Genomic DNA, 23,969 nt, shown 5'->3' on the forward strand with positions numbered 1-23,969 from the left:
CGGAGCGACACGTCAGGCACGCTGTGCCAGGATTTCCTCCGCAGTAGAAAACGCGCTCATGTTGGCGTTTACTTCAATAGTGATAGAACATGTAGAATGTTGTCCGCTATTTGCACACCTTTTGAATGTGGGGCAGTGGAACCAGTATCCCTTGGAAATTAAAAGACACGTCTCAAACTAATTTTTGTCTTTCTTTCATATACAGATGCTGAACTGCAACACCTGTACCCTCCCCAGGCCCATTACCGGCCTCTTCTGGGAGGAAGTGGTTCTAACATGTCTCACACCACTGCCACAACTAGTTCCACCAGTGCAAGTCCTACCTATATGGAGTCCCATCATAAAGCCTCTACGATACAGCCTTTTCATCACCAGCAGTCCCATCACCAGAGCCTCCACCTCCAGTCCCACACACAGCAGCAGCATCAACCCCAGGGCAACTCGAGCCTCAATGGCACTGTACCTCTGGCCCTGACCCAACGCACACCTTTAAGCCTGCACTCAGCAGGGGGCATCCCAACATCAGTCATAACACCAACAGCTCATGGTGCTGAAGATGCTGGATACTTTGCAGAAGATCTCTCCTTCCAACCACCTTCTAAAAAGAAAGGTAGGTATCTTGGACTCAACTCATGATTATGAGAGGCTCATTTTCTACGGTAAATGTTGCGTACATGTTTAACATTAATTTCTTCAACTTATATCAGAATTCCCTTCCGCAGTTGGTCGCAAACCAAAAACAATGAGCATGGAAGGAGGTGGCCCTGGAGGTCTGAAGCGCAAAAGCAGAGAAGGCTCAACCACATACCTCTGGGAATTTCTTCTGAAGCTGCTACAAGACAAGGACTACTGTCCGCGATACATCAAGTGGACCCACCGCGAGAAGGGTGTCTTCAAGCTGGTTGACTCCAAGGCTGTCTCACGACTCTGGGGGCTACACAAGAATAAGCCCGACATGAACTACGAGACCATGGGACGTGCCCTCAGGTAAGCCACGTCAACATTCACTGTTGTACCCTCTGGAATATGGTCATCCATGGGCTGCGAGTACTTAGAGAATGTTTTACTACTGCAGGTATTACTACCAGCGGGGCATCTTGGCCAAGGTTGACGGACAGCGCTTGGTATACCAGTTTGTTGACGTACCCAAGGACATCGTTGAGATCGATTGTTCCGGAGCGTGACGTGGAGGCGCTTCGATGGTGGACATTTCCACAAGCATTCCACCGCCGCTGCGGGTTCACTCCGGTGTTCAGTGTGCCTGTGATGTGAGAACGGACCATTGGCGGCCACCAAGATCTGAGACACTGCAGAAATGGGGAGGTGACAATGATACTGTCGACCTGAAATGCTGCTCTCACAGTACCAGTTGAGAAACTTAGCAAGGCCGGTGATGGAAATGCAGCCCAGTTTCGCTGGTCTCATAAGAGCGGAAGATTTCCAGCATGCCAACCTCCCAGATTGGTCTCCAGATCCTTACACCTGTGCGCAGTGAGCACGAACTATGTTGCACAAAAACGTCCGTCTACGTGTCTGTGTCCAGTACTGTCCGGTTCAAGAACATCCAAAAAGACGAGCATCGACTCCATGACGTTATGAGGACTTTGAAATTCTGGCTGAGGCAGCACCACGTAGAGCAGCACTTATACAATCTTGTAGGACTCTGCTGAATGTCTTGACTTTGCAGCATCGGAGAAAGGTGTTTAGATTTGGGTAATTTATTTTTGAGTGGCTCTCGTTCGATGAGATAGACTCTGCCTGAAAGTGTGCTTTTCTCACATGAATGTCTCTTTTGACTGGTGAGATGCTACATGTACACATCAATATATGGATATTATATATAAAATGGTATATTAAGAATATTATACAGGTTCGTTTATGTATCGGAGGGCTATCCAAGTGTCCTAAGTACCTGTATAATGGGTGAACAGTCACCATCTCAAGGAGCAGTTGACAGTGACAGATTGCCCGTTCTAGAAGATGCGTACACAGAAGCTCGCTGGCCTTATTGTTGAAAAAGCATGTGTCAGTCTTGTGCCGGTTGTGTATTTGCTTGTTCTGAAAGATGCTGTAAATACGTGCTGCAGACAAACAAGTGTGCATTTTGGAAAAAAGAGACTATATCAGAGTATTTTTATGGAGAGGTGAGCAGATTAAAAATGTCCACCACGTGACCTTGAGGTGGAGGTACTGAAATACTACACTTGTCCGAATTGAGATTGAATAAAAAAAAACAAAACACCTACACACCTAGAAAAAATACCTCAGAGGAGCATAAAGGTGCTTTTTAACAGATGCTGTTGATGTTGTTAGCGTAACCTGCCTTCATATCCATCCTATGTTTCTGAACATAATCAGATAACCCACTTGGTACTAACAATTACCACTCAATGCTTGGCCCCATAGTTAGAAACATCCCTCTCACAGCAGCATTCCGAAATCTGAGTGCAGGAGAAATATGTCAATATGCCGTCCCTAATTGCAGTACACAATCTGCCATTTAGATAACATATTTTAAAGCACAACGGAGGCACAGAACAAGAATAGACTTTTGCTAAATGTTTGTACCTCTCAAGATGGCTACTTTAGTATGACAGAGGAGCGCTTAAGGTGTTGTTTTGTACTTTCTTTCAGTTGGGGTACGTTCCAGAGTTTATCCAGCCGTAAAAAGCAAATAAAGCTATATATTAATGGTTGATGTACATAATCTCAAATAATTAAGGTATGTGTTCATATATTACATCTGCAAAGACCTGCAGCTTTTCAGATAGGTGATGTCGCTGTCCAGTGATTTTAAGCAGATACTTCGTTCATCGCAAGCTCTTTATATGGCTCGAGTTTAGTGAAGATATAGTTTCATGTCAACATTGGTTATGTGTTATTAACAAATTTGAAATCAACCAATTGACAAGCAGTTTGGATGACTACATTTAAGGGCTTCGGTTGAACGGAGTATCTACTGTTTGTTTTTCAGACAAGCAACCCTGTATATAATGATTGATGTATATTGGAAAAGGGTACTGTACATTTTGTTGATGCTTCAGAAGTCACAAAGTCATACACCATTCTCTACTTAATAACATCTCTGGAAGACCAATTCAGCCTTACATAACTTGTCTCTGGTGCTTTCTTGGGTTGATGTTTCACTTCTTGGTTCTCCCATTGTTCAAAAAAGATAATGTACAAAAGATTGTTTGTTGTTGGCATCGTGGAGCATGCTACAGCTCTCTCTGTTGTGACAAAGTAAGGTACATAAAAGTACCTCATGAGATTTCACATTGTTTTTTAACGAATATTTCCATGTGTCGTGCTTTGTACATACATGCCCATGATGTCTTAATAAATATTATATGTACTATCTGAGAATTCTCTCTTCTGGCAATTACTGTCAAACCAGACTGTGCGTAACGCATTACTAGTAATTGCGTTACTTGTAATCAATTACTTTTTTGAGTAATTTTTTTAGTAATCGGTTACTTTACTGTCAAAATAATTTTTCGAGTAATTCATTACTTTTCTGGCAGAGATTAACCTATCTTTCAGATGTTCTGCCCCAAGCCAAGCCCCTCATGCCATCAACCTTTGTTGGGCCGTTCTACTATAGCAACCGGAGGTCGTTGTGTTGACCTTCTGGAATTTCAGGGTCGCTCTCCCTAATCGCTTCCTGCACCAGTGTGGTGGTACCTGAAGCTTTGGAGGTTTAGTGAGTCATGGGGAAGTTCCACGCAATGCTCTTCCAGAACGTCAACGTCTTCACGAGCGATAAATACAGTAGACGTACATATCTACTTGTCCTACACGTTTTTTGTTGTTCGTGTTATCTCAGCTGTTACGCTGTTGAACCTCTTTTTTGTTTGTTTCTTTTCTGAGGCGCACAAAGACAAGTATAATATGCATGAATGCAAAGTAACGACCGGAGTAACGCGTTGCGTTTCTACTCGTTACTCAGTTACATTTGGAGTCGCGTAATTGGTAACAGTAATCAATTACTTTTTCTGTAGAAGTAACGGTAATCAATTACTTTTTTTTTAGTAACGGGCACAAGACTGCTGTCAATCACCATGTCGTTTCATTGAGTTGTGCAGTCATAACCTTTCTTTTCTCCTTTTTAGCTCGCTAGGTCTTTATACTATTCATGCCTTTGCTTGTGTTACTGCATCGTACAGCAGCATAGCAAGAATATTTGTGAATGAGTTCTGTGGATATTTTACAGGAAGCAGGGGGATTTCATCCTCTGCAAAAATCGCTAGCAAGGGTATGTGTTTGGCGGGGGGGTTGAACCGCCCAAACCCCTTGGCTACACGGGGATGTAGCAGTGTGGTATGGCAAAATCCTTGCCTCGTATACGGTGCTTTATCCAGAATCCCAAACATGGAGGGGTGTTGCAAAAAATTGGGGGGGGGGGGGCATTATTATACGTCATTACAGCTTAACATATCATTACCGACATGTGTCTAAACCTGAAATCACAAACAAACCCCCTGTAGGGGTACACAGGTGAAAAAGCTAGGTAAGAGTCACTGAACATTTCGGGGGGTGTTAGGGGGTTTGGCTGGATAAATCACTGCTCGTATATCACAGTACCCAAGGGTTAACTGGTATGTGTTGTTGAGTACCTCGCTGTAGTATACAGCATGGGCTAACAAACCTTGCTGCTATGACCGTGTTTATTGCATGGAGTTCCACAGCTACGGCTGGAGTAATTCAAAGATATCGAAACTTTCGATATCGATAAATATCAACATCGTAAAAAAATTAATCGATAAACTCGATTAGAATATCGATATATCGGTATTTTGAAAAGAAATAGCGATATATCGATATTTGAAAAGCCGTCAGGCCCTTACTTGAACAACTGAAAAAAGTAGCACTTGTTGCCCGCATGACATAGGCGTGGAGTACTCAAAGTGCTGCTCTCACATATTCATTTTCTGTCTCTACGGTAGCAGTCTGTCTCCTCAAGTGCTCACGAAGATTAGTGGTATGTATCACCACTTGTCTTGACATATCCTTGTCGCAGTAAGCACATTTCGCATTCCCGACTTGTCACGAGTGAAGCGGTCACAAACGGACGACGCCTGTGGAAACTGGAAAGCCGACTAACTCAAACATTAAGAATACAAACAGGTGTGCCGCCAAGCTGAGCACCATAAAACGAATCGTTGAGATAATACAGCGTTGGTGACTCCGTTCCAGTTGCACATGACCTGTTTGGGCTCAAGAAGTAACGTACTGAAAATGACTTTTCTTGTGCTTGTTCACTATCCTGAACTATTCACTTGCTGTCATTCATCAACTAGTAATGTCAAATAGCGCTATCAGGTATATGTTCGTGCGCTTCGTCTTACTCCAAAACCGTAGCCTCTCTGCAAGTTTCACGTCCCCGTACCTTTACATTTTCATTTCAAATAATGTTTACTAACTCACCTTGAAAATATCAACCGCAACACTACTCGGCTCGAAGGATGCCAAAGGCACGTCTTACGAATACACAATTGGTTTGTCCATTTGTTTCTGAAAAGCGGCATCTAAAGCATTTCCCTCGAAACAGTAGACACAGTCATTCGAAAGTGACTGAAAGTGTATTATACACGCGAAAACAGAGCACGCGTCTAATACACCAGAGCTTGGCGTTTGCTGCCCTCGACTCGAACTCGACGCGGTTCACAAGTTCTGCAACATCAACACTGATATGCCCCTAACATGCATCATATCTGTACAGGAAATATTGACATCCTGTTGTGTAACCGTCTTTTTTCCTGAAATTGGGACGGTTAAACCACGGGATGCCGATATTTCGATTTCAGGAAAAAGGATCCACTGGTGGATCTTCTTTCCTTGTGGATCTTTTTGCCGCATGGATCGTCTTTCTGGTTTGGATCTTCGCTCGCTATGGACGTTTCTTCCGTATGGATCTTCTTTTCTCATTTGAATATTTTTCTCCTCCGTTACGTGACCCTGTTAGAAATTTGTGTTGTACAGTTATAGTTCGTATTGAGGCTTGAGACACCCGTTTTCACAGCAATGCGCTCCTTGCGTCATTTTTTTGCTTCTAAAAACAATATGGTGCCTATAATACACTGCATGGTTTGCATTTGGCCCTGCTTATTTCGTGGATTCTGAACAATCAATATTTTAAAATAAGTACATAATGATAATAAAAAATAACATTCTTAATATGTAAGCTCCAATGAAGATTTTCTAAGGATCGCCTGTCGCAAATACCGCCAACAAGGCATCTGCTGTGTTGAGAATCCCGGGCCATTTTTGCAGTCCCGGGATTTAGGGATTTTTCTGACGAATCCTGGGACGGGATTCCGAGATTGATATAAGACCGAGACTGTTCTGTTTTAATATGAGACGCTTTTGAACCTCAATTAGCGGGACTAATTTTATTCGCAGTCTCTACACGCAGCGCTCAGGATTAATTAATTTCAGCCTGGCACCAAAGACCAAACCAAGCTCTGGCTTCCAAAACTGAATGACTCAATCATCAAAATCTACTAAACAACAAGAAGAGAATGCACCCTTAAACCACTTACTGTTAAAGATAAACTGGCTTTCGAAACTCCAGATGTTTATATGCCAAACAAGGTTGTTCACGATGTTTTTAAGGAGATGTTTGTGAAGACCTTTCGTAGAGGCCAGAGCAGTTTTCAAAACCTGAAGCAATACCCTGCTTGAATCGCCTAAATGTGTGGGAAGTCGCTACACGCTTCGTTTGTCTACTTTTATATACAAGCTTCATGTAAGGTATCTGCACACAACCCCCGACGTCTACTTCACACAGTAAGAAGCTCCGTATCCCGTGGGTGAACATACTGATGCCTACTTTTATACACACCTCTGGCCCCGTCTGGAACTGCACCTCGTGGCCTGTTTTGCGCTACATAAATCGGCAGCGCATGATAACTTCACAAACCACCCTGGCGGTTTCGTGGGACAGGGGCACACCAGTGAACGCTGCTGAGGCCATTTGCCCACCTCTGGCCCCGACTGGAGCTGCACCTCGGCGCTTCTTTTGCGCTTTATAAATGGGCATCACGGGATAGCTTCGCAAACCACCCTGGCGGTTTCGTTGGACAGGGACCATCCGAGTGAACGCTGCTGAGGCCATTTGCCCACCCCTGGCCCCGACTGGAGCTGCACCTCGGGGCCTGTTTTGCGCTTCATAAACCAGCATCACATGATAACTTCACAAACCACCCTGGCGGTTTCGTGGGACAGGGGCACACCAGTGAACGCTGCTGAGGCCATTTGCCCACCTCTGGCCCCGACTGGAGCTGCACCTCGGAGCCTCTCTTGCGCTTTATAAATCGGCATCACGGGATAGCTTCGCAAACCACCCTGGCGGTTTCGTTGGACAGGGACCATCCCAGTGAACGCTGCTGAGGCCATTTGCCCACCCCTGGCCCCGACTGGAGCTGCACTCCGGGGCCTGTTTTGCGCTTCATAAACCGGCATCACATGATAACTTCACAAACCGCCCTGGCGGTTTCGTGGGACAGGGAGCATCCCAGTGAACGCTGCTGAGGCCATTTGCCCACCTCTGGCCCCGAATGGAGCTGCACCTCGGAGCCTGTTTTGCGCTTTATAAATCGCCAGCACGGGATAACTTCGCAAACCACCCTGGCGGTTTCAGGACAGGGAGCATCGCAGTGAACGCTGCTGAGGCCATTTGCCCACCCCTGGCCCCGACTGGAGCTGCATCTCGGGGCCTGTTTTGCGCTTCATAAACCGGCATCACATGATAACTTCACAAACCACCCTGGCGGTTTCGTGGGACAGGGGCACACCAGTGAACGCTGCTGAGGCCATTTGCCCACCTCTGACCCCGACTGGAGCTGCACCTCGGAGCCTGTTTTGCGCTTCATAAATGGACATCCCGGGAGAACTTCGCGAACCACCCTGGCGGTTTTGTGTGACAGGGAGCATCCAAGTGAACGCTGCTCTGGCCATTTGCCCACCTCTGGCCCCGACTGGAGCTGCATCTCGGAGCCTGTTTTGCGCTTCATAAATGGACATCCCGGGATGACTTCACAAACCACCCTGGCGGTTTTGTGTGACAGGGAGCATCCAAGTGAACGCTGCTCTGGCCATTTGCCCACCTCTGGCCCCGACTGGAGCTGCACCTCGGAGCCTGTTTTGCGCTTCATAAATGGACATCTCGCGATAACTTCGCGAACCACCCTGGCGGTTTTGTGGGACAGGGAGCATCCCAGTGAACGCTGCTGAGGCCATTTGCCCACCTCTGACCCCGACTGGAGCTGCACCTCGGAGCCTGTTTTGCGCTTCATAAATGGACATCCCGGGAGAACTTCGCGAACCACCGTGGCGGTTTTGTGTGACAGGGAGCATCCCAGTGAACGCTGCTGAGGCCATTTGCCCACCTCTGGCCCCGAATGGAGCTGCACCTCGGAGCCTGTTTTGCGCTTTATAAATCGCCAGCACGGGATAACTTCGCAAACCACCCTGGCGGTTTCAGGACAGGGAGCATCGCAGTGAACGCTGCTGAGGCCATTTGCCCACCCCTGGCCCCGACTGGAGCTGCATCTCGGGGCCTGTTTTGCGCTTCATAAACCGGCATCACATGATAACTTCACAAACCACCCTGGCGGTTTCGTGGGACAGGGGCACACCAGTGAACGCTGCTGAGGCCATTTGCCCACCTCTGACCCCGACTGGAGCTGCACCTCGGAGCCTGTTTTGCGCTTCATAAATGGACATCCCGGGAGAACTTCGCGAACCACCCTGGCGGTTTTGTGTGACAGGGAGCATCCAAGTGAACGCTGCTCTGGCCATTTGCCCACCTCTGGCCCCGACTGGAGCTGCATCTCGGAGCCTGTTTTGCGCTTCATAAATGGACATCCCGGGATGACTTCACAAACCACCCTGGCGGTTTTGTGTGACAGGGAGCATCCAAGTGAACGCTGCTCTGGCCATTTGCCCACCTCTGGCCCCGACTGGAGCTGCACCTCGGAGCCTGTTTTGCGCTTCATAAATGGACATCTCGCGATAACTTCGCGAACCACCCTGGCGGTTTTGTGGGACAGGGAGCATCCCAGTGAACGCTGCTGAGGCCATTTGCCCACCTCTGACCCCGACTGGAGCTGCACCTCGGAGCCTGTTTTGCGCTTCATAAATGGACATCCCGGGAGAACTTCGCGAACCACCGTGGCGGTTTTGTGTGACAGGGAGCATCCCAGTGAACGCTGCTGAGGCCATTTGCCCACCTCTGGCCCCGACTGGAGCTGCATCTCGGAACCTGTTTTGCGCTTCATAAGTGGACATCCCGGGATAACTTCGCGAACCACCCTGGCGGTTTTGTGGGACAGGGAGCATCCCAGTGAACGCTGCTCTGGCCATTTGCCCACCTCTGGCCCCGACTGTAGCTGTATCTCGGAGCCTGTTTTGCGCTTCATAAATCGGCATCAAGGCAAATCACCCTGGCGGTTTCGTGGGACATTCAAATGAACGCTACTGAGGGATGCTCGCATGTTTCCTTTGGTGGGTCATTGGTGGGTCAACCGGTAGTCTCCGCGACTATCCGTATCTCAGACCAACAGGGACCGCACATGCCTCCTTCTCCTGTACCAAAATAATCTTCCCCTCCCGCTTTCAAACTTCCCCCATTCAGAGTAAGCTGACCGCATTTTTTCCGAACATCGCTCCCCCATTTATAAATCGGTCTTGACTGGAACCACCAAAGTGAAGGAGCTCCACCTCCACCGTGCTGTCGTCGAGAATCTCAAGGCTGCGTTGGTGCTGCCCCGAGAGCTCCTCGACTCGTGTCTGCAGTGAGCAGTGCGCAGTCGGAGCGAAAGCGGTATTTCGGGAAGTTTGGGATCTGATGACGATGATTGCAGTTTTTATAGCGCACGAGAAACTAAGGCTATATGCGCCAAGACAGTGATATGTGTGCCAATGTAAAAATGTAACTGTTCAATAAACCTCTACCCGACAAACGTCATCATGACGTTGGTAGACCGACCGAAACCGAAACAGATTGGAAGGGGAGAGCTGGGTTCCACGAATTGGCAATTGTTCGCTGCCTCCTATTGAAAGAAAAGTAGGACCGAAGGTCGTGTCCCTTTCAGGGATCATCATAATCCCCTCAAGACCGCGGCTTTCGGGCGTGACCTTGTTCGCCACTAGCTTTGAACCTAGTTCAACTCTACCAAATTCGTGGCGCTGTCGAACACTGTGACGTCATTTGTTTACAAACAGGTAGAGGTCTATTGAAACCAAGTAATCTCAGAAGTTCAGATGTAAACCACAGCAAAAGGAAAGTCATACACAGAAGAGATGAAAGTTCTCACGTAGGGTAAAAGAGGTTCATCCCCAAGCAATAGGGTTGGGCGAAAAGGCACTTGATATCGACAAAAATCTTTAAAATGACGACGACGGTGATTTTCGTGTAATGGACATGTGGTTAAAATGTGCACCACAGAGAGTTGCTCCCCGCAGCATGCAAATTGGGGAGGCTCCTCCCCACGGAGTAAAAAGCATGCGTGTTGTAGGTATGTCCGAGCCTTAACCGAGCTAAAATGAAAGCAGTTCATGAAAGCTAGCAGTTTCCCAAATTGTGTGTGTGATTTCCTGTGGTATCCCTAGTTAGGCGGAGTTTGTTGTAGTGCTGTGTGTTCCAGTGTTGCTGCCATTTATGATTTATTGTTCTTCTGAGGACCGCCTGAAGGTCACGAGAAGGAACATCGAAAGGGGTCATGTCAAAAGATATCGCAGCCGTGGCAGCTGCATCGGCACGTTCGTTGCCGGGTACGCCCACATGACTGGGTACGCAGCAAAAGTTTAAAGAAAGGCATTGGTTCATTATTCTACTGACAAGGCACTGCGCTCTTCGTACAAGAAGGTTCTTTGATACCTGTATGTTATATGTATGGACTGTAGGCAACTGAGTGAGTCAGTTGCCTGAACCGGACTCCCTGCTTGAACCCGAACAGTTCGGGATCTGTTTCGAGTTCAAGCAGAGAGTTGAATTCTGGTTCAGCATAATATTTTATTGTTAGATAGTTTATAGCAGTTTTTGGTTTGGGTTCAGCACCGGTACCGATACCTGGTCATGGTGAACGGCAGGTCGTCTGCTCCGTTCATCGACTGTGGTTTGAGTACGTGCCCAGGATGCCGACGACGACCACCACGGCAATGTGTCGCGACGTCGTCCTATTCATCAGAAAGCAATGATAGGAGATACGATGCATAAAGAAAGCGGTGATATACAGTTATTTTGAATGTCAACGGTGTCATACCTTAATTGTGCCTCAATTTTGTGTTGCAGACATCTCAGAAAAAATAAAATAAAATTAGTTTAAAAAAGCAGCTCACTTGGTTGCCCTATAAGACCCAAAACGCATCGTTTCAGCTCACACCATGCAGTAGCCAGTTTCCCCCAGAAATCGACCTCTCGGGGGAATATGTTTGCTGACTGCCTCATTTTTCAGCTAACGGAGAACACCACAGCACGTTGATGAGATGTCATGTCAGTAATGTTCTTCAGATGCGACTTTATTTGTAGGCAAATACGTACATTACTACAATATCTTGCGATTTAAGCGCAGCTAAATTCCATGTGTGCCTCGCAAATTCGATAGCGAGCGGTGAGAAGAACAGCAGAAAAACTAGACGGAAGAGCGTTGGTGATTGCGCAAATGTGTGCATGATGGTGCTTCATATTGTACCGGGTTAAAGGGGTTGCGAAATTTCATTCCAAATGCATTGAAACAATACTGCCATTTGCATGGATGTGAATTTGTAATTCAAGTTTTACAACGCGGAATGTGATGCCCAGCATAGACTACTCGATTCGAACACATTGGTAGCTGTATTGGGCAATCTCAGAAATTTCAGGGGGTGTTTCAAAACACCTGAGGGGTGTATAGGGAAATCCCTGCCGTAGCAGCGGTGTAGAGGTGACACACCAGTCATGTTTTCCGTTGCATATCAGCACGAGGTCCAGAATGCATATACAGTCGGACCTCGTTTTATGGACCCTCGATATACGAATTCCCTCAACTTACGAACGGCTCCACAGGGAACCAAACTTTTTCCGTGTATTTTTGCCTCGTTTTACGAACCCTCGATATCCGAACTATGAACGGATTATTAGGGAACGGACCCAAAGTAGCCAAGCCATTCTGACCTCGATATACAAACGGGCGTTATGATCGTACAGAGGACATGGGCTCAATCTTGATGTGCACATAGCGATCGTTATAGCTATTTTTCAAAATTTGCGCGCTCATTCCGTCACGCGCATTGGCCGAGAGCACGAGCGTTTAGCGAGCGTTACGGGATAGCGAAAAGTTCAAAATCTAGCCCCAGGCCAATTGATCGGAGGATAATGAAAGTTCCTCAGTACATGCTGCCAAGGTCAAACAAACAATATCCCAACGCCACTACGTTCCACAAACATGGTTCACCATTTCCTGAAAGAATAATTCGGGCGTTTACAGCCGAACGGTTGTGAGTTTGGACCAGGTCTCCGAGATGGAAACATCTTGCCGTTCCAAGAGAAAACGTTCAGTCCTGACAGCCGGTGACAAGCGTGATATTTGCCGTTAGAAACAGTCTCATCCGCGCGCGATACGGTACTTTGAGGACCGGGTGGATGAGTCAAGTGTCAGACTTCTGTCATCTCTTCTAAACAGGATAGACCCTGCAGAAAGTATGGTGCAAAGTACAATTACGCAATATTTTCAAAAATAAAACTTATTCAAATCAATTTCCCGTGGTTTTGTGATGTATTTGTGCAATGCACACCTCGGACCTCGATTTACGAATACCTCGATTTACGAACGATTTTCTGAGAAACGAAGGGTGTACGTAAAGCGAGGTTTGACTGTACTCACAAAATCATGATGTACTTGAAAGTGCACTATAGCTGAACACAATTGCAAGAAAGACGGATATACTTATCTTAAGCAGTTCAGCAAATTGGAGAGTCCTGCTCGCCTCCGAATGAAAATGAAGGGTGATGTGTCTAAGTTTAATTCGATTACGGACAGAAGCAACGCTGAAGCGACTGCCTTAGGTGTGAGACATTCAGTAGGTCCATAGAAAGTGAGCTTTTGCAGTGCTACACGAGCGCGTTTCTCTCACTCGCTCGCAAAAAATGCTCCCTGTAACATCCCGTCAGGGACCTGATTTGGACAATGCATGAAACCGCCGAGACGGGACGTCCTGCATATATCCGGCCAGACATATACAGGGTGGTCCACCAACCATGATAGAAATTCATAGTAAAAAACGTAGGCGTCGGAGAGACATGCGGTCAAGGTATTTTTTTCTGCCAATAATCTTTGCCACATGTTGGTAACATTTTTATTTCATTGAATTAACGGAAAGTTAATTTCTTGAATTGAACTCCGAAATTTTCCAAGGCAACCTAAGGTTTTCTTTGTGGAAATGTGTTCCCCGTGGTCAGTTTACTCGGTATAGCACATAATCCCACTCGTAATGCAATGGCAATTGCCGAAATATTGCCGAAATTCGCCGAAAATCCGTGGAAATGAGCCCTTGGCTCCGTCTCTTTTTGGACGGCTCTAGTTTGACCGCAAAGCTGCGAAGATAGGCGTTGACACGCCACACTAGGGGGGAAAGGGTTATAAGCCTTACACACGGAAGAGTTCCGCTGCTAGGTATCAGCTTTGTCCACGTCAGTTTCAGGGTCGCGCTCAGTGTGTTTGTTTGCTTTTGGGTGCGCGTGAACCCGCTCCTCCTGTACGCGGCAGTTTTCACTGTGACCGCAGATAGCGGTCTCGCAGTTTTTCTGCACCACCTTATTGTCATGAGCCTGTGTGTGTGTGAGAGAGAGAGAGTTGTATTCACGAACGCCTGTCAGCGCTCTTCTTTTTTCAATTCGTTTGTTTCAACATGATGCGGATTTCTTCACATTCAACACACTTCCTGTGTCCTTTTATTAGGTTATCATTAGCGGCACTTTCAATGCAGAACAGGATACGTTTCACTGAACAATAGAAGACAAACCAACCTAAAAAGGAAACGAAAGTTGAAAGCAAAACGAAAGGCGTGAAAGCAAAATATCACCATGCACCAGGTATGGCTAACAGGGTTCGAAGTTTTCGCCATCGGCTGCAATGCACAGGTGGGCTCTCCGAATTGTGACTTTCGCGGCCCTTTTTATTTCGGATCTGGAGAGCGACGAGCAGAAAGCAGTGATTTTTCCCTGCAGGTCAGCCGGCGATCGTGGCTCGCTTTTGTATACTTCGTCTTTGATGCGACCCCAGAGGTAAAAGTCCATCGGCGTTAAGTCAGGAGACCTGACGGGCCATGAGACTGGACCAAATCGGACAACCCACTTCTACCGGAACATCTGACGGAGCAGCTGTACTGCACGCCGCGCGCTGTGAGGTGGAGCCCCATCGTGCTGGAACCATTCGCGGGTCCGTTCGGCAAGAGGCGGATAATCAACAAAGCTGAACACGGCATCTAAAATTTCGCTACAGTAGCGGTGGCATTTAGGGATCCCGTGAAAAATTATTGGCCCAATAATGACTCCGTTATAAATCCCTTCCCATACACTCCATTGAATCCCCACTCGTACTGATGCTTGCAGTCCCGTAGCCAGTGTGGGTTTGGTTGGCTCCAATAATGCGCGTTGTGGAGATTCACTTGAGCGCCATGGCAGAAGTGGGCCTCATCAGTCCTGTTCGCAAAGTTTCTGCTTTCCTCGATCTGACATAGGATCCAGTTACAGAAATCCAGCCGTTTCTCGTTGTCGCCCGGCTGGAAATGTTGATGAAGGCTCACGTGGTACGGGTGGAGTTTGTGCTCGTGTAGTATCCTAGGCACATTTGACTTTGATGTCTGTACTCGCTTTGCCTTGGTGCGCAGATTTACGTGGGGATCATGTCCTACCTCTTTCAGGACCTTGTCTGTTTTGTCTCGACCCACTGGCAGTGATTGGGTGTGACCGGCTCTGGGTACCGGAATGCACGCGGAAAATGCACGCCTTATGGTACAATAGCTCATCACCATAGTTCACCATAGTAGGAAACATTTCACTGTATTTGAGGACTGCTCTGTCATAGTCCATACTTGCGGCCCCTAGAGTAATGGTCATCCTTGTTTTTTCTTGGTTGGAATACATGGTTCCCCATCTTTCCGAATCCCAAAAACTTCCCCGTTTGCTTACGTCATGCCACTAAGGGTCACATGTCCTAGATGTCTCCGAAACATAACGCGCGCTTGCTCCATTCTTTTTACATCTACCGGATCTCCCCGGGATATAGAAAGTAAGACACTTTTCGAAGTCACATTGTGGACGTACAGGTAACGTAGGATAGACGACGCGGACATATGCGACGTCTGCGACCTTTGTTGGATGTACCTGGGATATTTCTGGTTGACTGGGCAGGAAAGGTCCTTAAATGTCCATCGAACACCCAGCCGCCCTAGTAACAGAAAATGTTGCCGGAACATTGCTGCAATGTTGCCCCCAAACGTTGTCAAAACGTGGCTATAATATGTCCTTTTGAAGCCACATCCTAGTAACGTTACATGCGAACATTGCTCCAACATTGCCACAATGTTTAAATTAGCTTTGCAACGTTGCTGCAATGATACTGCCACATAATGACAACATGTTTTCAACATTGTTCCAGCGTTGCTGCAATGTTACTGGCAGCAATATTCGGTAAACGTTTTAGTGTGACGTTGTGGCGACGTTGCCGTGCGTAGAAAAATGTTGAATACCACCTAGCAATGTTGCCACAATATTGTTGAATATTGTAAAACATTGCTCCACTATTTACAACATTCGCAACGTTGCTGCAACGTTGTCGCAACAATAAGTGTTACTAGGGCTATTTATTTCTACTTCTTCTTTCTTTTTTCTTTTCTTGCGTCGGATCACTGATGCATACTGACTGCAAGCAGCTGCACGCCACTGGCAGCCGATTTGACCTCCGCAAATCTCCGCTCACTTACTGGGATGGGGCTAGGGGAGACCACTGCGGTATCCCGTTTGGATATAGAGGTACTGTTATCAACCAGTGGGCTCTATTTGCGAACAGAATGGAGCATATACTAAAATGCGAAGTGTTGGGGGCATGCTCATTAAGTGTAGCAGTGCGTACAACGTTTGCAACGGTGACCAGGATGCGTCCTTGCATCTGCAAGAGTCAAGTGTACTCAACATTTTTGACATCCCTCCCTGTGATATACTGTGTTTTTAATTCAAGCTTTCGTCTCTAATGCAATTACCTACTGTTTGGAGCTGTAAAACCGGTAGGTTTACTCTGTGGGTAAGAGTGTTACGCAGTGTTATGTTGCTGGAAAGTCAATAAACAGCGTTCAGGAAACGTAGAGCCGCAATATTCCTCCAACGTTGCTCTGCAATGTTGCATGAACATTGGTGAATGTCAAGTAACGTTGGTCCACATCTGACAATACTGCAGGAACGTTCGGCCGCAACGTTGCTCAAATGTTGACCTTCCATGTTACTTGAACATTGCTGAATGTCAAGTAACGTTGGTCCACGTTTGATAATGTTGCAGGAACGTTGCGAAATGTTGATAAACGTGGCCCTACATTGGACAACATTCGCAACGTTGCTGCAACGTCGAGGCCACGATATGTGCTACTAGGGCGCGAGTCAGTGCCGACTCATCCTTGTATGCCTTCTCCTTATCAGCTGGAGCGCTAACACATGCAGTTTTGTGCAAGGGAGGTAATTTTTTCCGCTTCGATTATTTCTCTTTGTTATCTTGTTTTTGTTATGTCATACCAACAGGTCCAAACCTCTAAGTTATTCAAGTTCACTAAATCAGTTCGGATGGTGGTGTTATCCTTGATGTCACACACTTATGATAGTCTCTATGAAATCAAAGCTGTTTGAGATGCCCCAATCACGGAAGTGTGTTGACGCCAAAGTCAAACCATAGCTTTGTTCATGCGGCGCATCCCAATTGAAATTGGCCGACGGCCGACTGTCGGCAGAAAGTCGGGGACCAGTTGGCAGCCAACTAAGTCGGCCAGCCAGTCATGTTCTAACGTCTGGCCAACGTTAACTGCCAACTACGTCGGCGAGGATCTGGCCAATGACGGTGCGGGCCAACAGCCCGCGCCGACGGGATGCCACCGTAGCTTGCCGTCAATCGTTTACTGAACTCATCTTGACGTAGTACCAAGGTAAATGGCCAATGATGTCTCTTTATGACGATTTCAATCAGTTCTCGGGGGTGCACGTATTACCTAAGATGGAGACAGTCACGTAGACTATCTGTTGTAGTCGTTGAAACTGTCATGGAAGAGCCATATACGCCATATGAAAAAAAGAGAAAGGGTCCTCTAACTCACGGCACGCATACAAATCAGAAATTGCTATCGGTTTCGAATTCTGTAATTGTGATGTCGCCTAAAATTGTTGGAACGCAACACGCGACAACTGTTAATTTTTAGACATGTTAGACAGGTTTTGTAAACGGCATTTTGCGTAAAAAATCCTCGCCTTTGTCTTTATTGCGGTACGAAAGCCAGACAACAGTTGCGAAAATGGTATCTATACGTTATAAAACAATACCTCCCTTGCAAAAATGGATTGGGGCTTTATTCAGCATGAGCTGAATGCCACAACATGCCATATGGCCGACGTTGTTTTTCTCCTTGGGGGGCAGCCAAAGCTGCACGTTGCGGCGCGCTGCTTAATAGTTGGGTCATGCATTTTTTTGCAACGGGGTGGTTGGCCCATGTACAGGTGCCATGTAGTGTTCGATGGGCCATTCTAGGGCCCACGTTTACCCATCAGTACCCAAGCTTGGTTCCTTATTGGCCAGACATCGGCCCTACATCTGTCAGGTCGGCCCTCTACATTGGCCCGAGCTTGTGCCGGCTAAGTCGGCCCGAGTGAGGCCATTGTCAATCCCCAACCTTGGCCCAAGCTTTTTTTGCGAGCTTGGCCTGACAACTTTTAGGTTGGAAGCAGACGTCGGTCCAGTGTTTCGCCAATATTGCTTTTCCCGCTGGGAGGTAGCGTTGTCATGCAAAATTTCTCACTGGGCCGTGATAGGGCCATATATGGGTCAGCGTTGGCCAGAAAGGTTGGCCCTATGTTGGTGGCCAATGGATGGCCAGTCTCAGGCCATTGTCAATCCCCAAGCTCGGCCCAACCATGTTGTCCTAGCTTGGGCCAAGGTTGGCTTAGATAGCCAACTCCTCTCAGCCGGCCTTGGGCCAAGCACGTTTTTTCACTTGGGATACAGCGCATATTCATTGTGGGTTCTTCTACTGGAGAAGCAACAGGTGGCTAATAAAGAATGATACACCCGAAAATTCTATCGTATATACCTCTATAACGTGCCTAAATCATACACGCTCAAGTGAAAAACCGTGCTTGGCACATGGTCGGGTGAGAGGAGTTGGCCAACTAAGCCAACCTTGGCCCAAGCTAAGACAACATGGTTGGGCCGAGCTTGGGGATTGACATTGGCCTGAGACTGGCCATCCATTGGCCACCAATATAGGGCCAACCTTTCTGGCCAACCTGGCCAACGCTGACCCATATATGGCCCTATCACGGCCCAGTGAGAAATTTTGCATGACAACGCTGCTTCCCAGCGGGAAAAGCAATATTGGCGAAACACTGGGCCGACGTCTGCTTCAAACCTAAAAGTTGTCGGGCCCAGCTTGCAAAAAAAGCTTGTGCCAAAGTTGGGGATTGACAATGGCCTCACTCGGGCCGACTTAGCCGGCACAAGCTCGGGCCAATGTACAGTGCCGACCTGACAGATGTAGGGCCGATGTCTGGCCAATAAGAAACCACGCTTGTGTACTGATTGATTGACCAAGTTGGGTACTGAAACGTGGGCCCTTGAATGGCCCATGAAACAACACCTGTGCATGGGCCAACAACGGCCCGTTGCAAAAAAATGCATGACCGAACTCACTCAATTCTCTCGTGGGGTAGTGTAACAGCGTAGGGGAGAATCGTAAGAGCTCGCAATATGCCCGAGATCACTAGAATCAAACAGGTCAGTATAAAGAAAACAAATTGCATTTCTTTCCTGAGGAAGAACAGCAGATAATATACATAGGCTTGTCTTGGAGCTTCCACAAATTCGAGAGTCCTGCTCGCGTGTGAGTCAAAATGAAGGGTGAGGTGTCTAAGTTTAATATGATGCGTACACAAACAACACTGAAATGAGGAATTGCTTGTCGTATTAGCTCACCATGAAGATAATGTCTCTGTTTCTTACTGCTTTTGGTTTGAGACATCACTTGGCCAATTGAAAGTTGAACTTATGCAGTGCTACACCATTCCGCGTTCCCTCTCCCCGAGGCAACATACCGAGATTGAACCAAGCTTGGCAAGAGCTTGGCTGGCCAACCGAGCCGTGCTTGGTTATAGTGCTTGGCCAACGAGCTCGTTTCTTGCTACATATACTTGCCCTGGCCGACGGCTTGCCAAACCTCGCTCTGCCTATCACAATGCAACATATAGAGGACGTTAGAGGACCCTTTCTCTTTTTTCATGTGGCGTATATATGGCTCTTCTGTGACAGTTTCAACGATACAACAGAGTCTACGTGACTGTCTCAATCTTAGGTGATATGTGTGCACTCCCGAGAACTGATTGAAATCGTCATAAAGAGACATCATAGGCCACTTACCTTGGTACTACGTGAAGATGAGTTCGGTAACCGACTGACGGCAAGCTACGGTGGCATCCCGTCGGCACGGGCTGTTGGCCCAACGTCATTGGCCAGGTCCTCGCCGATGTAGTTGGCAGTTAACGTTGGCCAGACGTTAGAACATGACTGGCTAGCCGACTTAGTTGGCTGCCAACTGGTCTCCGACTTTCTGCCGAGAGTCGGCCGTCGGCCAATTTCAATTGGGAAGGGTGAGGTGTCTAAGTTTAATTCTACGGGTACACAAACAACACTGAAATGACATATTAGCTCACCATGAAGATAACATTTCTGTTTCCTACTGCTTTTGGTTTGAGACATTCACTTGGAAATCGAAAGTCAAACTTATGCAGTGCTACACAATTCCGTATTTCCCTCCCTCTCCCCAACGCAACATGCCGAGATTGGAACAAGCTTGGCAAGAGCTTGGCTGGCCAACCTAGCCCTGCTGCTTGGCAAGCGCTTGGCCAACGAGCTCGTTTCTTGGTACAGATCTGCGGCCTGGCCGATGGCTTGCCAAACCTTGCTCTGCCTATCACTATGCAACATATTGCGCATACGACTGGCCGAAAGAGTCGTTGGCCCTGTCATCCGACTTTTTGCTGCCTGTCCAAGCGTCTTTTCTTCAGCTGCATTCGTTTCGAGCTTGTTTGCAGTGCAGGCCGACATGTGCACACTAACAACAATGAATAATTATTTTGTGTTTGTGTCCTCGTCAATTTGAGCGCTGCGTATTCAGTATATGTGTCACCACCAGGCGCAGTTGGATGTGTTACAGGAAGTGCCACATTGCATTTTGCATAATTTTGCCCCTTCGATTCCGCTTCGAACGATTTCAAAGATACTGGAGCTAGTTATTTATCCAGACCCCCACCCTTCACAAGTGTTTGGCCACACCCCATCACATTCATTTCAGCGTACCCTGCGTACCTCATACAGGGGAACCTTTTCCAATTGAAATTGGCCGACGGCCGACTCTCGGCAGAAAGTCGGGGACCAGTTGGCAGCCAACTAAGTCGGCCAGCCAGTCATGTTCTAAAGTCTGGGCAACGTTAACTGCCAACTACGTCGGCAAGAACCTGGCCAATGACGTTGGGCCAATAGCCCGTGCCGACGGGACGCCACCGTAGCTTGCCGTCAGTCGGTTACCGAACTCATCTTCACGTAGTACCAAGGTAAGTGGCCAATGATGTCTCTTTATGACGATTTCAATCAGTTCTCGGGAGTGCACACATATCACCTAAGATTGAGACAGTCACGTAGACTCTGTTGTAGTCGTTGAAACTGTCACAGAAGAGTCATATACGCCATATGAAAAAAGAGAAAGTGTCCTCTAACGTCCTCTATATGTTGCGTTGTGATAGGCAGAGCGACGTTTGGCAAGCAGTCGGCCAGGACAGATCTGTAGCAAGAAAGCTCTGTACCGAGCTCGTTTGCCAAGCACTTGCCAAGCACGGCTGGGCTGGCCAGCCAAGCTCTTGCCAAGCTTGGTTCAATCTCAGAATGTTGCCTCGGGGAGACGGAAACGCCGAATGGTGTAGCACTGCATAAGTTCAACTTTCGATTGGCCAAGTGATTGTCTCAAACCAAAAGCAGTAAGAAACAGAGACATTATCTTCATGGTGAGCTAATACGACAAGCAATTCCTCATTTCAGTGTTGTTTGTGTACGCATCAAATTAAACTTACACACCTCACCCTTCATTTTGACTAACGCGCGAGCAGGACTCTCGATATTGTGGAAGCTCGCGAGACAAACCTATGTATAGTATCTGCTGTTCTTCCTCAGGAAAGAAATGCAATTTCTTTTCTTTATACTGACCTGTTTGATTCTAGTGATCTCGGGCATATTGCGAGCTTTTACGATTCTCCACCTACGCCGTTACCCTTCTTGGGCCTCTTGGGCCCACGTTTACCCAATCAGTACCCAAGCTTGCTTCCTTATTGGCCACCATCGGCCCTACATCTGTCAGATCGGCCCTCTACATTGGCCCGAGCTTGTGCCGGCTAAGTCGGCCCGAGTGAGGCCATTGTCAATCCCCAACCTTGGCTTAAGCTTTTTTTGCAAGCTTGGCCCGACAACTTTTAGGTTGGAGCAGACGTCGGCTCAGTCTTTCGCCAATATTGCTTTCGCCGCTGGGAGGTAGCGTTGTCATGCAAAATTTCTCACTGGGCCGTGACAGGGCCATATATGGGTCAACGTTTGCCAGGTTGGCCAGAAAGGTTGGCCCTATGTTGGTGGCCAATGAATGGCCAGTCTCAGGCCATTGTCAATCCCCAAGCTCGGCCCAACCATGTTGTCTTACCTTGGGCCAAGGTTGGCTTAGTTGGCCAACTCTTCTCAGCCGACCTTGGGCCAAGCACGTTTTTTCACTTGGGTTGTTATTTAAGCTTCAGACACATATCGGCAAAGATACAGAGAGTCGTGTCACTCTAATAATGACTGGGGGTCATTATCCCGCCCCTTAATTTTTTTGCCAGTGGTGCATGAGTCTCCCCCGATTTCAACTCTCCTGTGTCAGTTTCCCCAGAACAAAACAACCAGGCTAATTTTCACCACTTCCAGGATACCTGTCCTGTTTTGCCTGCCTAAGTAGAGTGACCCAGAAAAGGCACAAGACAATTGTTTTGGAAGGCGAACCCCATTTCACTCGTTTATTTATTCACCCATGAGGACCACTGCATGTTGAACGCTAGATGCCACGAATTTTGTTGTTCTGAGGCCTGTTTTTCCGTAGCTTAGGTGCTCTTCTAGCTTCCAGATCATCTTATCTTTCACCTCCTACTTATTCCTTATTTTTCGTGCCTGAGCCAGCTGTAGCAGTGCATTCTACACAATGTCTCATCGTTCTTTTCTCAGATCAGATATTGGGTGTACCCTTCCCAATATGTGGTTAATTATCCCACAAGTAGAAAAATCTTAATCACGTTCTGATGCCAATAACAATAATGTAAATAATCTTCCTAAAAGCAGCAAAAAGAAGAAAAAAAACTGTTCTTAACTTTTGCACGTAGAGGTGTTGACTGTAATGATTAACAAAGAATGACACTCGTATGAACGAAGCAAGTGAATTTACAGCTTGACTTCACCTGTTGGGACAGCAGCAGCACACACACACACAAGAAAGATGGTGTATCCAGACCCCCCCCCAGCACCCCCAAATGTTTGGCACACCCCAACCTAATTAAAAAAAAAAAGGTGAGTTGTTCAATACTCTTGTTTCGAGGTGTGGTGAGAACAGTATGGCGTGCCCCCCAACACTGCAAGCCTCAACAATAACAGCATTTCCTTGTGTGTCCCTTCACCCCCAGCTTCAAAGATTATGAATGATAAATGTATACAGCACAATGTGACCAACACTCGACAGACCAGTGCCCACTATAGGAAGGGAATGCTGACAGATCGTGTTTTAGCAGCGCTACGTCCGCCGTTGACGGAACGTACTGTGTCCTTCGTCCGGTTGGAAGCCGAGAAAGCACACAGCAAATCATGGTAAGGTATCGACTGAATATTTATTCGTTTGTAAAACATCAGCAAAATGGGGCAATGCAGCAACCACTGTTTTCTTGTCCAGTAAAACACGCAACGACATCCAAAATCTGTGCAGCTGTATTCCTCCGCCCCTGGATGCACTTAACTTATGCTGGTAAAAGATACAATGAATAAAACCTGTACATTGTATAAGGACAAGCCTGCGCGACAGAATGGCACATTCGGGTTTTGATTTCTTCCGCTTGGGTCGCACGAATCTCCCTTCTTTACTATCACTTTATGTACAAGGTGTCGCAGCAGTTGCATAGCCGCGTTTTCGGAGCCTGCTTAGTTGAAGCTGTTCGCAAATAGTTTTGAACACAACCTATATATGTATTTTCTTTTGAATAACACACTTACGGCACAATGAAGTGTATGCATGGCACCGTAAGCGTCCTATGTGTGAAGAATTTACGCTAGAGATGCTAGCTGGTTAGAAAAGGGAAGGAAACCTTTCGTCTGGTAGTAATTCAGCAGTGCGGCACTAAACTTGCAAGAAAGCAGACCATCTGAAAACCTCGAATGGAGGTGGAACAGCCCAGATAATTTACCATGCTTTGGACATTGTGGAACAGAAATCGCTCGCACTAGAGTATGCAGCAACTGAAGGTGAAAGATGGTGGTACCAAACCCGATTCAAATTCCTCGGAATTAGAAGTCACATTCAAATAGAGGCAGTGGAAGAAGAGTATTCAGCAGCACTTGAACCACTGTCTTCTTCTAGGGCATTGACTCCATGCATGTACTCCTACCGTTCAGATACGAGGAAGTGAA

General features: G+C 47.2%; 1 protein-coding gene across 6 annotated transcripts in view; it reads left to right on the top strand.

The window, feature by feature from the left end:
* LOC135394468 (ecdysone-induced protein 74EF-like) overlaps window positions 1-3,369 on the top strand; it is a 258,233-nt gene extending 254,864 nt beyond the window's left edge. For 5 of the 6 annotated variants that reach the window (XM_064625211.1, XM_064625213.1, XM_064625212.1 and 2 more), the window contains 3 exons: window positions 206-610; window positions 708-987; window positions 1,076-3,369. In XM_064625211.1, coding sequence (XP_064481281.1) covers window positions 206-610; window positions 708-987; window positions 1,076-1,184 — 794 coding nt within the window. In that variant the 3' untranslated portion in view covers window positions 1,185-3,369. The remainder of the gene's footprint in view (window positions 1-205; window positions 611-707; window positions 988-1,075) is intronic. The other variant, XM_064625216.1, reaches the window with a different exon arrangement.
* Window positions 3,370-23,969: the final 20,600 nt, after the last annotated feature.

Source organism: Ornithodoros turicata, chromosome 5 (genome assembly GCF_037126465.1).
Source record: "Ornithodoros turicata isolate Travis chromosome 5, ASM3712646v1, whole genome shotgun sequence".
NCBI classification, from domain to species: Eukaryota; Metazoa; Arthropoda; class Arachnida; order Ixodida; family Argasidae; genus Ornithodoros; species Ornithodoros turicata.